Source organism: Eupeodes corollae, chromosome 1, assembly GCF_945859685.1.
Source record: "Eupeodes corollae chromosome 1, idEupCoro1.1, whole genome shotgun sequence".
Classification (NCBI taxonomy): domain Eukaryota; kingdom Metazoa; phylum Arthropoda; class Insecta; order Diptera; family Syrphidae; genus Eupeodes; species Eupeodes corollae.
In genome coordinates, this window is record NC_079147.1 from 273,040,480 (window position 1) to 273,057,892 (window position 17,413).

The window sequence follows — 17,413 nt, forward strand, 5'->3', positions numbered from 1 at the left end:
TGTATAAATCTGGAGAGATGTAAAGGTAGTTTTCATTCCCAAGGCGGGCAAATGCTCGCATGTCAACCCTAAGGACCTAAGACCTATTAGCCTATCATCTTTCATTCTCAAAGCTCTGGAACGATTGATCGATATCCATATACGTAACAACATTGAGAAGAGACTATCAATGTCTCAGCATGCTTACTGCAAAAGGAAATCGGTAGAAACAGCCTTGCACACTCTGGTAAGAACTATCGAATACTCCCTAGATAAAAAGGAATACACTATGGTGGCCTTCTTGGATATTAAGGACGCTTTCAACAACGTTGACACATCCGCTATCACTTCTGCTATGACGACCTTAAACGTCGAATACTCAATCTGTGAGTTGATTAATCTAATGCTAAAAAGCAGGATCATCAACTCCAGTTTGGGAGATTTTTGCACAAAAAGGTCTGTCAGTAGAGGCACTCCGCAAGGTGGTGTTTTGTCCCCTCTCCTATGGAACATAGTGGTTAACGAACTACTAATATCCCTTGAGAGGGAATGCTACAGAGTGGTTGCGTAAGCCGATGATGTTGCTATCGCCGTCACAGGGGAACATCCTCATACACTGAGAGACCTCCTCCAAAATGCACTCAATATGCTCACTAGATGGGCTGATCACTGCGGACTTAGTATTAATCCTCAAAAAACAGACCTCGTCCTTTTCACACGGAAATACAAGATCCCAGTAATTGTACCTCCTTCAATAAAAGGTATACCACTAATTTTTACCAATGAAGCCAAATACCTTGGTCTGATATTGGCCAAAAAATTAAGTTGGAAATCCAATATACAGGAAAGAGTTAAAAAAGCTACAGTAGCTCTTTTCCTTTGCAAGAAAGCTATAGGAAGCAAATGGGGTTTTCAACCTCGCATAACCTACTGGCTATACACATCGGTCAAAAGAGCAATACCTATGTACGGGGTTGCAGTATGGTGGACTGCACTGGAGAAAGTCACATACTACGACAAACTCAGCAGAGTCCAACGCACTGCATGTATCTTATCTGCATAAGCGGGGCATTGAGAACCACACCCTCAGCAGCGTTAGACACTCTCCTCCATCTGACACCCCTCGACATATTCAGTAAACAAGTGGCAGCGAGTACAGCTATAAGACTCAACGCCTCATCTCAATTGACCATCAGCAATGTGGGGCACTTTATCATTTTAAACTTCTTTGGTTCTATACCAAAGAACATAAACGACACTATTTCAAAACCCCAATTTGGAAAAAACTTCCAGGTATCCATTCCATCCAGAGATGAATAGGAAGGCAAAAAACTCCTGGATAACAAAAGTATTCATTTTTATACAGATGGATCCAAGACAAATGAGGGATTTGGTAGTGTGTGTAGCGTCTTTCAAGCGGAAATTTTAGCGATCAAAGAGGTAATCTCCTGGCTAGAGAAAACGTGATATCAACTTCTGATATCCGCATATTCTCTGACAGTCAGGCTGCTATCAAATCCCTTGACGATATTATATTTCCTCTATGATCTGGGCTCTACATAGCGTTTTGAAATAAGACAGTTAGTATTTTCTTGTAAGTTTAAACTGTTTTTCTTAGTAATTATTGGCTTTTTACACAGTACCAGATTTTTACAGTATCCATTTAAAAAAAATATATTCTACTACATTTTATATCAGTAGTTTTTCAAAAATAATTCTACTACATTTATTTCTTGCCGACAGAAACGTCAAGTTCCACAGAACTGTCATCTGTCACTTTTCAACACCCTACACAAAAATGCACGCAACTCCGTCACGTCACTCATCCAAAGAAAACGACGACGAAAATTACCATAAAATTACGAAGGTTAGTTCTTAAATTCCAAAAATTAAAAACGAAAACTACCCTCGCGTGTGTGCTTGATTTTATTTTAATAAATTAAAAATAAAGACACTTGTTACCGTTAATAACATTTAAATAAAAAGTATCTAACAAAATGTATGAATTGGAAACCCTTTTACCCAAATTCGATATCCAATTACCGACCTGTATGTACCCTATGAGTAGTAATGCCCTCGGAGATGAGGAGCAGAATTCGAAGACGACGACGACAAATTGCAACGGATCAGGACCTCGACCAGCTGGAGATGTAAGTGAAAGTAGAAATAAATTGAAATCCACATCATCATCTCGAACGTCCCTTACGTCGTCGCCGACGTCTGCCAATGCCACGGGTAATAAGAAATGTGTTCTTCTCGATGCCATAGAACGACAAATTCAACAATTTCTCAAGGTTAATTCTTAATTTTCGATTAAAACAATCAAAATGTACATATACTAAATTTTAATCACATTGTTTTGTACCTGTAACAATAATTAAAATTATTCATTTATAGTAATAACAACTGCATAAGTAATATGTGTGTCGTTTGCTTTTTATTTTATAGTATAAATATATATAAATGCACTTCCCTGTGGCAACAGGTTTCTTTTATTCCCACGTGTGGCGTGGTGCACCTCGAGAACTCCTTCATATCTGCTTCATATTATAACGTTCCATAATTTTCAAGCTAATGTCATTGGAATATTTGCACCGTACTTCTCTCTAAAGGACTCTACTCATTCTTTTTTGCAGGGTTCCACGAATACGTCCGCAATCGAAAAGCGACAAGAAAAAGTTCTTCAGCAGTTAAATGAACTAAAATCCCAACTGGCGGGAATACGATCACAGTTGGGTTTGTGCCAAAAAGGAATTAAGCACACCCAGCAGACAAAAGTCCAGAAGGATGAACTCATTGTTGAAGTAAGTTCATACAAAAACTTCTATGTAGTTCTTTAGTTTTAAGGATTTCTTTTTTTTTTGTAGGATCCTCTCCATGATATCGTCATCAACTCTCAGCCAACTTTCATACCTTACTCCCTGTTAGCGCTCAAAAACGCCTGGAAGGGCACTTTCAATATCGACGTGAAAGTATTCGCCCACTCCTCAATATCGAACATCAGCCATGAAGCGCTTGAATTTCAGAAGAAGCTCTCAGCCAGCAGTGAAAGCGATCCATCAAAGCGTGGCATTAAAATCACGCTCATTTGGACAAATTGTGAGACTACAATATTTGATTCTTCTTAAAGCTTGAAAATTAATCTTTTTCTGTTTTTTAAGGTGAGCACACTGAAATGATTATGTCACCTACCATGTACGTTCCCATTTACGGCGAAGTTAACATAATTCGCTATTTGGGACGTGTTGGACCGGCAGAATATCGCTACGAACAGACACCGCTGTGCAATGAAATCGATCTTGTGCTGGACATCTGCTATGAACTCCTGCGATGCAGTACGGCCAAATCAAAAGCCGATGTTGTTCGTACACTCAACAATCGACTACAAAAGGAGCAATTCTTTGGTGGCAGTCGATTGTCTGTGGCCGATATTGGGGTATATAGCACATTCTTGCGAATGAAATTGACTCCAAAGGATCTTACACCAGCGCTCAAGGAGTGGCGTGAACGAGTCAAGGCGGCGATACAACTTTAATTTGAAAATTTTAACTTGAAAACGAAATAAATTCGAAAAATTAAACGAACTAAAGCTGTGATTTTCGCTTTCCTGATTAAATTGTTGTTCTGAAAGTCAAGGTCTTAAGTACAAGATTTTTCTACGTAGTCACTAGCTTGGTGATTGTGTCCATCTACTTTTTTTTCCATCATCCATTCAGCAAATCATGTCATCATGAAGGCCTATGATGATTTAAGCGACTTTTATTTGAATGTGATGTTCGGTTGTCAATTGCAGGGCCAAAAATCAAACGGATTAACCCCATGAACACAATTCAGTCCTTTAAGCTTAAAGCTTAGCTTTTATTTGAATATTGTAAGGGCACTTTTTGAAATAAAAAATATATTACTTTTTTGTTAAATCAAATGCAGATAGCCACGGAGAGAATACACCTCGTTGGTGAATTTTATTTTTAAAAGAAACTAAACAAGGGTATAACTTGGCGCCATTATTCTTTTCTCACCATGGTCTCGCCATATACATTAGGAATGATGTTGCTTATCAGTTTTTGCCGCAATATGGTCTCTGCACCAATTCTTTTTTCAATTTTATGTGGTTTAAATTTTCCGTGAACAAGCAAATCATTCACTATTGCTTCCTTTATCGAAGCCCAAATCTAGACAGAGTATCAACTTCTCGTGAATTTGATGCTTTGTCTGATTCCATCCAAAGAATTGTTTCGTCCTATCCTCGCACTGAAATCGTTGTTACTGGCGATTTCAATGTACACAATTCTTCATGGCTTCAACATTCGGGCCAGTCAACACCAGAAGGAGTATGTGCTGAGATCTTCGCTTAGTTAAACCACCTAACTCAGCTGGTCAACGAGCCCACTCGAATATCGGACGTGGTAGGTCGAGCAGAAAACACTCTTGACTTGTTTCTTACCTCTGACCCTAGTAAGTACACTATTAGTGTTCTATTCCTCTAGGCACATCTGACCATTGTGTCATATCAGCAAATTTCTCGTGTAAAAACTCTCCAGTTAAAGAAAGAGCTCCTAAGAGAACCGTTTGGCAATACGAGAAAGCCAACTGGGACGGTCTCAATAATTACTTTAGGATCTTTAACTGGTCACTATGCTTCCTCGATAGTGACGTTGACGCCAGCGCTGATATGATCACAAGTTTGATTCTCCTAGGAATGAGAACTTTTATCCCGAATAGGGTTAAAAGCATCAGACCTAAGGAAAACGCATGGTTCGATGCGAGCTGTAAAGAGGTTATTAGGGTTAAGAAGGTAAGTTTCCGTTGTTTTAAAGCCAATCCAACTGAGGAAAACCGGAATAAGTTCAAGCAAGCCAGGAAGGCCTGCAACGCCCATATTCGACGGACCAAATTTTTACATGACCAACAATTACTTCAAAAAATACTGCAATGTCCCAAGGGCAGTAAAAATTTTTGGTCATTTGTAAAAAATATGAGGAATTCTTCCTCTTCCTCGGTTCCTACGCTCGTTGTGAATGACACTCCATTTGTTAGCTCTTTAGAGAAAGCAAATCTCTTTGCTAGGCAGTTCGCCGCCAATTCAACTCTGCCAGTGAGTGTTATGACTCCGCCTGTACTTGAGCGAGTTAATGATTCTATGGGGCAAATCTTTTTTCGCACTCGTACTGTAGCGAGAGTCCTAAAAGATCTTAACATACACAAATCTGCTGGTCCGAATGGTATCCCCGCTATTGTTCTGAAGAGGTGTTCTTCATCGCTGGCAAAACCACTGCGTAAGCTTTTTCATCTGTCCTACTCCTCAGGTCTCGTTCCGAGCGGATGGAAAACCGCATTTGTCCAGCCTATTCCCAAAAAAGGCGAATCTTCCTCACCGTCTAATTATCGACCGATTGCACTTACGTCCCTTCTTTCCAAGGTCATGGAAACGCTGATTAATTATCAGCTCAAGAAATATCTTGAAGAACGGAAGCTTCTTAATGACCGACAGTATGGCTTTCGTAGCAATAGGTCCACTGGTGATCTCATGGTTCATCTCACCGAACAGTGGAACAAATCTTTACATAGTTTTGAAGAAAGTAAGATTATTGCACTAGATATTTTAAAAGCATTTGATAGGGTTTGGCATCAGGCTCTCTTATCGAAAATGCGTGCTTTCGGTTTGCATGAATCCCTCCTTCATTGGATTAGTAATTACCTTTCGAATCGTTCAAAACAAGTTGTATTGAATGGATTCAAGTCTGAAAACCACAAAATAAATGCTGGTGTGCCCCAGGGCTCTGTTCTATCTCCAACACTCTTTCTCATTCTTATTAATGATCTCCTGTCTGCAACATCTAATCCAATACATTGTTTCGCTGACGATAGTACTCTTAGCTTTTCATATTCGTTTTCAGATTCACACCCCTCTTCTTCGGATGTGGAACTGCAACGACAAAATATGATAAGCTCATTAAATTCCGACCTAAACAGCATTGTACAATGGGGAATAAGAAACCGCGTGGAATTTAATGCTTCGAAAACGCAATGCTGTCTTGTATCGTTAAAGCGAAATATACCCCCCCTGCCATTATCCATAAATGGCACTTGCATCGATGAAACTGAACATCTGAATATTCTTGGTATGTGTATCACCAACCACCTTTTGTGGAACGATCACATACGCGATGTCGCCAAAAATGCCGCAAGATGTTTGTGTTTTCTAAGGCGATGCAAGAAGTTTTTCTCCCCCTCTGATCTGGCTGTTATTTACAAGTCTTATATACGTCCAAAGCTTGAGTATAACTCCCATATCTGGGCTGGTGCTCTTGCAACTTACTTAAGCCTCTTGGATAGTATTGAACGTAGAGCATTTAGTATGATTGGTGATCATAAGATCATTTACGTCACTTGAAAATCGTCGAAATGTTTCTTGTCTCACCCTGTTTTACCGTTATTTTAATGGTTTATACTCTAGAGAAATAGCCAGCTGCATTCCTCCCCTTAAACAGTTCAATCGTAATACTCGCGCTTCTAGGAATGCTCATCAATATACCCTCGAGCCCATCTTCGGTCGTACTGTCAAGTACAGAGATTCGTTCTTTATCCGTACTATGCGAATGTGGAATGCCTTGCCACACTCTGTCTTTCCCAGCTATTGCAATATTCAGGAATTCAAAACCAATGTGCACCCACATCTCCTTTCAACCCCTCTCTCCCTTTCCTTGTGCTCACACTGTGTCTACATAATAAGGGTAATATATCCCCTTGAGTGTACGCTTATTATAAAAAAAAAAAAATCGTAAAGGTTTAATGTTCATATTATAGTTATAGAACAAGTTCTTTTCATTTGTTTTTTGTTAAAGAGATTTCGTTGCAGAAAATTTGTTTGGTAAACAACGTTTTTAACTTTCCATAGTAATCGGTCCGATTTGTCGAATTGAAAATTTTAACATTTCTCGACGATTCGAGTCGAAATAAAAGATTTTTAGATAGATGTCTGTGCGTGCGTGTTTAAGTACGTTCGCACATCCGTACGTTTTTTCGTCGTCCATAGCTCAAGACCCAGTGCCAGTACCGACTTTAAACACATTTTGTTGTTCAGATAATAATGCAATAAGATGTCTCAAGAAAATTGAATCGGTTTTACCATATCAACTTAAAATAAAATGCACGACTGGGTCGCACGAATTTGTTCCTGTATGCAACGAGTATGTGTAAAAAAGAACCTATATAACATTTTAAAATATATGTACCTGTAAAATAAGTTTGTCTTCAGAGATATAAATGCCATTTTATTTGTCAAAAAAACCGCACGATTCATCCCAAGACTCAACTCATCCTAGGACAACTCATCCCGGAAATGAAAAATATTTTTAAAATTACTTAGCGAAAACAATTGTTTGCGTATTCAATTAGTTCATTCAAAGCCTTTTCCTTTGGATAGCTTTATTTAAATTTCATATTGGAAGAACTAGGATGGAAAATAAATTATCTGAAGATAAGAAGGAGGCAGAACATGAATGTTTGAATTTTTAAGCTACTGCCTATTGGTTGTGTAGTTAGGTAGGTGTCTAAAACGAATAAGGAATAGTTCATTGGCATGCTCAGCTTTATGCAGATAGATAGACTTGTTTATGATGATAATGAAGTAATGTTATTGGCAGGTAGAAGGTACTTATTACAATCCAATCACATTCCATCTTTACTACAAGTTTTCAGCGCAAACATGAAGTTATTACGTATGCAAACAGGTACAAGAAATTGCTATTAATAAGTAGTTTACAGTTGGGCTCTTGTGCGTTTTGGATTTAAGTTATGAAGTGACACGTAAACAGTAGTTGTAGAGGTTATTCGTAATACTTTTGCTTATTAAAAGAAGCCAAGTTAAAAATAAAATTTTAGAGAAAATTTTAAAAAAATCTATCGGTTTGGTTTTGAAAAAATTTGAATTATCGTTTTTTGACCTTAATAATTGTATGGGGCCACTGCTAAAAATGAAAAAAAAAAAACACCTAACGCGAATCTTCTCAAAACGTTAACTTCCAAGTTGGAGCTTATTCGACACAATGATTTAGGTTGTAGGAGCGTGGACAGACAGACAAAAGAGACCGGACGGAATCTCGAGACCCATTTTTTTCGACTTCTCTACCATCGTAATATCATGTTTGATTAAAATCTCGAGTTCAAAATTTTGCACAATGCAAAACTTGCCACATAGTTCCTTCGCAAGTAAAAAAGGGGAACATTTTGGTTAACCCTAAATATCTAACGAACCAATAACGCTAGAGACTTGAATTAAATTTTAAATAGTATATTGTAATGTGATACCAAACAAATACATAATTTTTTATAAATCAAAAAAACTCAAAAACAAATATTTTTCACCTCGAAAATCTTACGAACAAAAATGATTTAATCTCCAATACAATTTTTTTCAACGAAGAATAACGAGTTTAACATCTAGGAACATTTAGAGAAAAATTGAGTTCACAGTTTTTTAAATTAAAAAGAACATTTACAAAGTTGGTAAGAATTGTTTTTTGACTCAAATACCTTTTCAAAAATTTGAAATTATGGCTTTTAACTAATTTTATCCCTTGAAAAATATTAATGTCAACATTCAGTAAAATTTTCGAACAGTTTATTTTACAAAAAAATAAAGCTTAAAAAAAATTAATAAAAGTTGGTAAAAATTGATTTTCGATTCAAATATCTTTTCAAACTAATTTTTTCATATAGTAAATATTGTTTTCAACATTTAATAAAATTTTAAAATTTGTAAAAAAATCAAATTGACAGTTTTTCTTACAAAAAATAAAAACCTTAACAAAATTAATTAAAGTTGGTAAAAATTTGCTTTCGAATTAAATATCTTTTCAAAAATTAAAAATATTGGCTTCAAACTTATTTTATCTTACAGAAAATATTGTTTTCGACATTCAGTAATTTTTTTATAAGAACCCGCCGGTTTTTCATAAAAATATAAAATCTACTAAAAATAGTACGCAAATTTGGTAAAAATTGATGTTCGGTTCTCGATATCTCGTGAATAATAGGAGACACTGACTTGAAATTAATTCCATTCATCTAATTTTTAATTCTTAATATAAGAAATACAAACTTTGACGAAATGCTACTAAAATTGGTGAAAATTGTTGATAATTTTTTAGAATAATTCAACTGACAACTTTTTTAACAAAACACGAAAACCTTACTTACTAACTTACTTAAGGTGGCGCTACAGTCCTGTGTGAACTAGGGCCTCAACCAACAAACTTCTCCATCTAGCTCGGTCCCTAGCTAGATGTCTCCAGTTTCGCGCTACAAGTTGGGTGAGGTAACCTTCCATTTGTGCGCGCCACCTGATCCGCGTTCTCCTCTACTGCGCTGTCCTGTGGGTGCGGATTCGAAGACTTTCCGGGCCGGATCATTGGTTTCCATGCACTCTACGGGACCCAGCCATCTTAGTCGTTGGACTTTTACCCTTCTGTCTAAGTCTACGTCGCTGTACAGCCCGTAAAGCTCGTCGTTCAATCTTCTACTCCACTCCCCTTCGATGCATACGGGACCCTAGATCACACGAAGAACTTTTCTCTCGAAGCGACCCAAGGTGCTTTCGTCCACTTTTGTCATAGTCCATGCTTCTGCACCGTATAGCAGGACGAGGATGATAAGGGTCTTATATAGCAACACTTTGGTCCCTCCAGAGAGGACTTTACCACTCAATTGCTCTCTTAGTCCAAAGAAACAGCGGTTAGAAGGAGTTGTTCTGCGTTTGATCTCAGCGCTGGTGTTGTTTTCTGCCCAGGTAGACGAAGTCCTTGACTACCTCAAAGTTACGTCTGTCGATGGTGACGTTTTGACCAAGACGTCGGTGTTGTAAGTCCTTTCTTAACGACATCATGTACTTTGTTTTGCCTTCATTAACCGTTAAACTCATTTTTGCCGTCTCTGCCTTAATATTCACAAAAAGCCCATTGACATCATGTCCCAATTATGTACTGTTAAGTTGTCCAACATTTATGGAGCAGCGTGAATTCTCCATGGTCATCCTGCACAAACGGACGAGTTTGGCAGGGATGCCAAATCTAGACATGTCTATATACAGCTTGTCTCTGTATATGCTGTCATATGCGGCCTTGAAATCGATCAAATGATGGTGTGTGTCGATTTGGTGTTCTTGGTTTTTTTCTAGGATCTTCCGTAATGTGAATATTTGATCGACTGTGGAATTTCCTGGTCTAAAACCACAATAATAAGGACCTATCAGGTTGTTGACGATGGGCTTTAGACGTTCACATATTACGGCAGAGAAGATTTTATAGGCGATGTTAAGTAGACTTATTCCTCTATAGTTGGTGCAGTTTAGAGGATCTCCTCTTTTCAGGATCGGGCAAACAATACTGAAGTTCCATTCATCGGGCATGCTTTCTTCCGACCATATCTTACAGATAAGTTGTTGCATGCTCCTAACCAACTTATCTCCAGCTGCTTTAAAGAGCTCGCCATTCAAGCCATCCTCTCCAGCGGCTTTATTAGACTTCAGCTTAGATATGGCAATCTTTTCTCCGTCTAAGTCGGGAGGACGGGATTGTTGGCTTTCGTTGTCTATATTGAATAGATCCCCCTACTTAACAGCGGAATTTAGTTCGTTATTTCCGTTGTACAGTCTGCAGAAGTTGTCCTTCCATATCCTCAGCATTGACTGCGATTTCTTTATTTCCACTTTCTTCTTTGCAGCCTTCGGTTCGATGTTTATGGACTTGTAAATTCCGTTTTACCTGCTCATAGAACTTTCGAACTTCATTCCTGCTTATAAACCTCTCAACATCTTCGACCGCACTCTTCTCATGATCTCTCTTTTTCCTTCTAAGAAGTCGGTGTTCCTCTCGCCTCTTCTGCTCATGATCAGCTCTCGTCCTTCTATTCAGCGGCGCTTTGCGTGCCGAAACTCCTCATCAAACCAGGTTTTCCTTGTTGGTGGATGCTTGAAACTCAATACCTCAGAGGCGGCTTCTCTGATTGCATCTTGGCAATGTTTCCACTGGTTCTCGATACATTGTGTTGGCGGCAGAGAACTTCGAGAGAGGTTACTTGTATCGATCGGAAAAGGCTTGGCGATCTCTTGCGATTGTGCCGTTCGACGTTATATCTTCTACCAGCATCTCCCTGTTTTGCATTGGGTATGGAAAAACGAAGTGGTCCGAGTCGATGTTAGTTTCTCGGAAAGGTCGGACATCCATGATGCTGGAAGCAAGTCTGGCGTCGATCGCAATATGGTCAATGGGGTTGATGGTTCTTTTTTGGATGTTAAGGTGTGAAACCGCGTACTGGCTAACATGACATTTCGCCCCGCAGCAGAATCTATGAGCCTAAATCTGTTATGGGAACTGTTATCGGGCAGGCTGTTTTTCCCCGACTGCCTTTAAATAGTCTTATTAAATAGGAACATTTTAACGTAACTAAAACTTAAATTCAATAGTTTATTATTTGATCATTTCTATTTTCTTAATTTATGTATATATATATTTATATGTATATAACTTTCTATATAATAGTGACGAAATTACAAAACACAAATGTTTAACAGTAATATTTAAATTAAAAATAAAAACTAAAAATATAAAAAAGTCTTACAATTGTTCTTTTGTTCTCATAGTTCTTTTTTTTTCTTCAAAATTTGTAACCTATGTATATATATTCTTTCTTTTTTATTCTTCTAAAATATCTTTTTGTTTATATATTTAAATTTATTTATATTTAAACTTAATAATAAAATCTACTCAGTCCGTATATTTATTTATCTTATACAAATTAATATATATTGTGGGCTTTTCTACCCTTTTGGGATAATGCAGTTTTTAAAATTTGCATTTTTAGAAAAAAGAAAAAAGGAATTTGTTTATAACAAAACCAATTTTCTTTTTAATTTGTTTGTTTGTATAAATATCTTTACTTTATTCTAAATTTATTGCATTGCCTTTTTCTTCTTTTTAAAGAAACAAAATTAAATTTTTTACTCAAACTCCGTTGCTACACAACTTAAGTACGTAAGGTATCATATTTTCAATCTGAATTTGTCCAATTAGATTGGCAAAGAATAATTCTTCGACAACATCAGCTTCCAAGGCACACAGTGGCATCAGGCGCAGGATGATACTATTGAATCGCTCCTCCATTTCATCCTGCAGCGGGATGGTCTCGGTGAGATAATTGCGTAGGCCCATCATTGCATGGAGCTGCACTCGTTTAATGTAATTCCGGCCATTTATGTCTTTGATGTTGACAGCTCCGTCGGTATTGAATACGAGTATCAATCGCAGATAGGCGAATTCATAGTCGTGCATGTCGAGTGTTTTCACTGTCTCGATGAATTCGTGCAGTCGAAGAGTGTGCTCACAGAGCTTACGAATCTTATCGGGTTCGATTTTTTCAACCTCGGAGAGCTGCCGGATATTGGCCACGAGTGTGCTCATGATCGTGCCAATGGACAGAACTGTACATTGCGCCAGCGCTAAGGCAAACAACTGCGGCCAATGCCGTCGCATCAGCTTCGTCTGGATCTTGTCGTCCAACTGATCGAATGCGATGATTTTTTTCATCCAGTAGGCGGTTAGAAATATTATTCGACTACTGCTCTCACAGACGTAGTGGTTGTTGAGATAGGTGGACACTAGCGAGGGCACTTGCAGGATGAAAGCCACCTGCTGATCTTGCAGAAGGGGTCCATCGAAGATTCCTTCATCGAGGAGGGTACAATTCTCAATACTCTCGTCGTCCATTTCATCGTCAATTTCACTCTTTACGAGGCCATCGAACTGTGAGCCTCCACTGCGATCGTAGTGGAGCTGCACAGCATTCAGAAGTTCCAGTGACTTCCCAATGATCGTCTTGTCGATTGACGTTTGTATGAGATGCACTGATGAGGCAGCAGCCGTTGGAAGACTTTCTGAGACAGGGGTGTTCAGGACACTTGCATTGCTGTTGTTATTATTATTGTTGTTGTTATTATTGTTATTGTTGTTACTCGCGGCACACAGTGTACTATTGTCCATGGAATCCTCGTCAATGGTAGGTTCTTCGGGGGAATAACAATAGTTTTCAATTTTAGGTACTTGCTGGGATTGCTGTTGTTGTTGTTGCTGCTGTTGCTGTTGAGCAAACACTAAAAAGAAAAAGTTATTTGAGTTTGTTTTATAAGATCCCTTTTATTTTACTCACTTAAAGTCTGTGTTAAATCTGCAAAATTAAAACTGGGAATAGGTGGGAAGACGCTCGGCGTCACTTTGCTATCAATCGATAAGGCTGCAGCAGCGGCCGCTGACCCACTCAGTCCTCCCGCCGCCGACGTGGGTGAGTGAATGTAGGCCTTTCCCCGTTGATAGCTCGACGACGGACTGCCGGTGTTTGTACTATTCCCAGAGCTCGCTTGGGGCTCCTTCTTATCCAAAATCGGTTTCCTTTCATGTTGGACGGCTGTAGAAATAAAACCAAATCAAAAAGAAGCAAAGAAAAACCACATTAGTCTCACTGGAAACATTTAAAAACATTTCGTTTTCTTAAGAACTAAATAAAATCCAAAATTGAGTTATTCTCTTATTTTGTTTTTGCGGTTGGATTTCTATTAATTTAACTGAAAATTACAATCACTTCTCATGCCGCTGGCTAAACATTTCTGCAATCGGCAAAACTGGCATCGGTTGCGATGGTGTTTGGTGACCTCACAGTTCATTGCCCCGCGACACTGGTAGCCGAGTTGTTTGCGAATCGATCGCTTGAAGAAACCCTTGCAGCCCTCACAACTGATGGCTCCATAGTGACGACCAGAGGCACGATCGCCGCATACCAAACACAGCTCCACGCTCATACTGCCACCGCCTCCAACTCCGCCCGCACCTGACGAATGGTGTGCAGTGACAGTGAGATTCACTGAAGGTTTTTCTATACGAATGACACAAGAAAACAGAAAAAGAAACGCATAAGACTTTTTCTTATTGGAATTCCTCAATTTTCGTATTGAAATTGGATTTGCAATGCAATCGAGGCAACCACCGACCCCTCTTACCATCGGAGTAATCAGAAGAATTTGTTTCCATCTTTTGAATAAGTTTATTTTTCATTTCAAGAACTTTTTATTGGAGTTCTTCAAATTCGAAAACCGAGATTGGGAATTGGAATTTGTGTGTTTTTGTAATTTATGTTAACCTAAACAAACACATTTTTATTTGGAAATCATTCTTTTTTCCAGCACTGACATTTTGAGAATTAATTTTTCTCTATTTATTTTGTGACCTTAATTAAGATTGCAAAGTAATGTTTTAATTTGAAGTTAAGAGTTTTTTGAAAGATTTAAACTAAAGAAGAAAATTGAATTGGAAAAATGCATGAAAACAGTAAAAATTAATTTTAGGTCACACGTCACTTGCGAAGTTTTGAAGTAGCCATTTTTTTGTGGAAAAAATTCTTTTCGTGACTTGTAAGTGATGCCAAGTATAAAAGAATGATTTTGATTATATTTGACTTTTTAATCTAGTACATTTTACACTAGGACATTATACGAAAAATAAGAAAGAAAATTATATTCTGCGAGGTATTTTATAATATTATTAAAATAAAAACTAACTAAATTTCAACGTTTGTGGTATTTTTAATAAAATCAGATGGAGTGTATGTTTTTAAATTTGAAATGATGCTAATAAATATTGAATGAAAGAAGATTTTTAAAATTTGAAAGTGTGGAGAACTAACGAATTAATCTATTACAATCATCATAAAGGTTGTTTTATGCCAGTTAATATTTTTAAGATCTTAGAAATTTTTGAATTCTTTGAAATATAACCATAGTTTTTAATACAAATTTGTTCGCATTTGTGGTCAAAGCTGTGAACCTTTTGGTTCCGATTTCTCAAAATTTCTCTAAAAATTAAAAAAGGAAGAAAAAATAGTAGAGCTTGTTTGACAGTAAAAAGATTTATTTGTTAGGAAAAGAATATGAATGAAATACATAAAGTCGCCAATTGGAAAATCCGCTGCTGACGTTTAATGGAATTTTACTGTGATTCAGAAAATGACAAGGTAATGCTTAGTTAGAAACGAAATGAGGGTTCGCAGTTGCATAACTTTCAATAATAAAACTAGTTTTGTTCTCTGAACAGTGCTGACGTCTCTGAATTTCTTTTTCCTAAATTTATTTGATACATTAAAAATTAATCAGCTTTTTTACTCACAATGGGGGAAAGTGAGTTTCGTCCTCCATATGAGCCTAAAGAACCACCAGATAAACGTTCTTTTGCCAAAATAAATTAAACTGCCATTGAAAATGTTATCTGATGGAGACAAACAAAGAATCATCGTTGCCACTACCCAAGAATGGAATAAGTGAGAGCGAGATGGATATTGATGCGACTAACAACATTTTTGGCGCCAGAAAACAGGCGTAAATTAATTACTGTGTAATTATTGGACACGATGTAAACTTTTCTAATAAAAAGAGCGCCGAATTAGGCAGTGCTGAAGTTCTTAAGAATCTTCTTGCTGGTGTCGAGGAAAAGTTTACGATGGTAATGGTAAGAAAAAGACGACAACATGCACCCCGTGTTGACACAAAAAGGGTTGCAAGGGAAGATGTTAACAACCACAATCGTTGGTCACCTTCCAATAAGATTAAAGACGAGGAAGACTCGCCGAAAGAAATTACTAACACTGATGGTTTAAGCAGCAGCAACTTTAACATCATCAAAGGCAACAGCTCTAACTCCAACTATAATAACAACAGTAACGAAAACAACGATAACATCAATACCCGTGTTTTGTTGGGAAATCTATCCATAGTAAAGTAGGATTTTACACGAATAACAAAAACAATATCCATAGTGAGGATAACACCGATAAAAGTTAGAGTAGAATCTCACTATGGATAGGTTTTTGACAATACACAAGTCTCGAACGGATCTTATGTGATTTCGTTTTCAAATATTGAGTAGTTCTGCATTTGGAATCATGTGTGTTTCCCATTGAGGAAAAAAGGAATCTATTACTGTTGATATTATTTAGTTTTGTTAGTGAAAGTGGACTAACTGGGCTTATTTAGCAAGAAAAAACAATAGAAAAGAGATTTATGTTTTGCTATGTTTCCAAAAAAGGTTTATCTCAGTTTAGAATAGATAAATCTCGACTCGATTCAGTTATATAAAGAATTGAGGCGAGCTTCAAGCTCGCTTCAACACCACATGTTAATATAGTAGTCTACGAACAAACAACCTTTTTGAAGTTTTTTATTATCTTATCTTCTTGCAGTTGTACCAATTTTTAAATACAAAAAATCTGGCCACTGCGGATTGTTTGTTGGCAATTTCTCACTTTACTATATACGAAATGCGAACAAAACGCACGTAATAGCAACATCAACTGTGGTGGGCACCGCAGCAGTAATATCCCAACAGCAGACTCGAACTCAATTTGGGACCAAATGGTCTAAGCAGAACGACGTTCCACTTGACCTCTCCCTCTGCGTTGTAGAGGACAGAGATAGTTTATTAAAAATCAAAAAAAAAATAATGTCTTACTTAGACAATGCTACCGTTGTCAAAGGTACGGCCATGTGGCAGCGTACTGTAGATTCCCGCCCAGATGTGTCAAATATTTAATTGGTCATAAGCCCGGCCAGTGCTAACTTGGTCCAAAAACGGAAATATCAATCGCTTCATGCGTTAATTGCAAGTCGGGTCACCCGGCAAACTTTAAGGGATGCCCCAACCGAACTGCACTATCAAAAAATAAAGATGCTTTGCTAGTTGAAGCAAAAAATAATTAACACGTTTTTAATCCAATTAACATCATCCAGAGCAACGAAACCCTCTATGCAGATGCAGTTAGAGGTGTCAAAAGAGCTGAACAAACACCAAAACTGTCGATCCCAATGCCTACGGATCTTCCAAGCAATGATGTTTCAGACTTCATTGACGAGTCAATTCGACTTTTTGGTTTACCAATATCTAACCTCTTTTTAAATTAGAGGCTTTTGGCCAAACTACAAGTAAATGGATGAATCTAAAAACCAAGTGCTTACCTGTGTCTTATCGCCTCCCTCTCCCCTATTTCATCATGATTTTAAAACTCATTACCTCCAATATAAATATATTATCTAAAGAAAAAACAATAGAAATTGATCTATTGTTAAAAGAGACCTCTCCTACAGCGCTTTTAATTCAAGAAACTTGTCTTAAAAAGCATAATTTTTGCAAATTATCGATTTTTTCTTAATATCTTTCAATCTTAGATCTGACAATATCTCTTGCATCACTCTTGATGCCATCTCGGATCACTACTCGGTGTTCATGAGTTTGCGACTCTCCAAGACTTGCCTAAGACTTTTAATAGTTTCCAAAATAAAAATTGATCGGCATTTTATCACTCGCTTTAATCTGGTCTTTCAAATTTAAACATCCCAACC

General features: G+C 37.5%; 2 protein-coding genes across 5 annotated transcripts; one reads left to right on the top strand and one right to left on the bottom strand.

Annotated features, from left to right (window-relative positions):
• The first annotated feature begins 1,708 nt into the window (after positions 1-1,708).
• LOC129941750 (probable aminoacyl tRNA synthase complex-interacting multifunctional protein 2) lies at positions 1,709-3,568 on the top strand. 2 transcript variants are annotated; one of them, XM_056050462.1, is made up of 4 exons: positions 1,709-1,846; positions 2,616-2,783; positions 2,847-3,078; positions 3,141-3,568. In XM_056050462.1, exons 1-4 carry the CDS (start codon positions 1,778-1,780, stop codon positions 3,512-3,514), a joined length of 843 nt encoding a protein of 280 aa, XP_055906437.1. In that variant the 5' UTR covers positions 1,709-1,777; the 3' UTR covers positions 3,515-3,568. The 2 variants fall into 2 exon arrangements, with proteins under 2 accessions (XP_055906437.1, XP_055906436.1); XM_056050461.1 differs by having other exon boundaries at positions 1,745-2,129.
• Positions 3,569-11,430: 7,862 nt separating this feature from the next.
• On the bottom strand, positions 11,431-14,419 carry LOC129941024 (nuclear hormone receptor HR78). Of its 3 annotated transcripts, none has more exons than XM_056049563.1 (4): positions 14,027-14,419; positions 13,612-13,902; positions 13,183-13,437; positions 11,431-13,126 (listed from the first exon to the last, which is right to left on the bottom strand). In XM_056049563.1, the coding sequence occupies exons 1-4, from the start codon at positions 14,079-14,081 to the stop codon at positions 11,982-11,984; spliced, it is 1,746 nt and encodes a 581-aa protein (XP_055905538.1). In that variant the 5' UTR covers positions 14,082-14,419; the 3' UTR covers positions 11,431-11,981. The 3 variants fall into 3 exon arrangements, with proteins under 3 accessions (XP_055905538.1, XP_055905537.1, XP_055905539.1); XM_056049562.1 differs by having other exon boundaries at positions 13,606-13,902; positions 14,027-14,418; XM_056049564.1 differs by lacking the exon at positions 14,027-14,419 and having other exon boundaries at positions 13,493-13,616.
• Between the last annotated feature and the right edge of the window lie 2,994 nt (positions 14,420-17,413).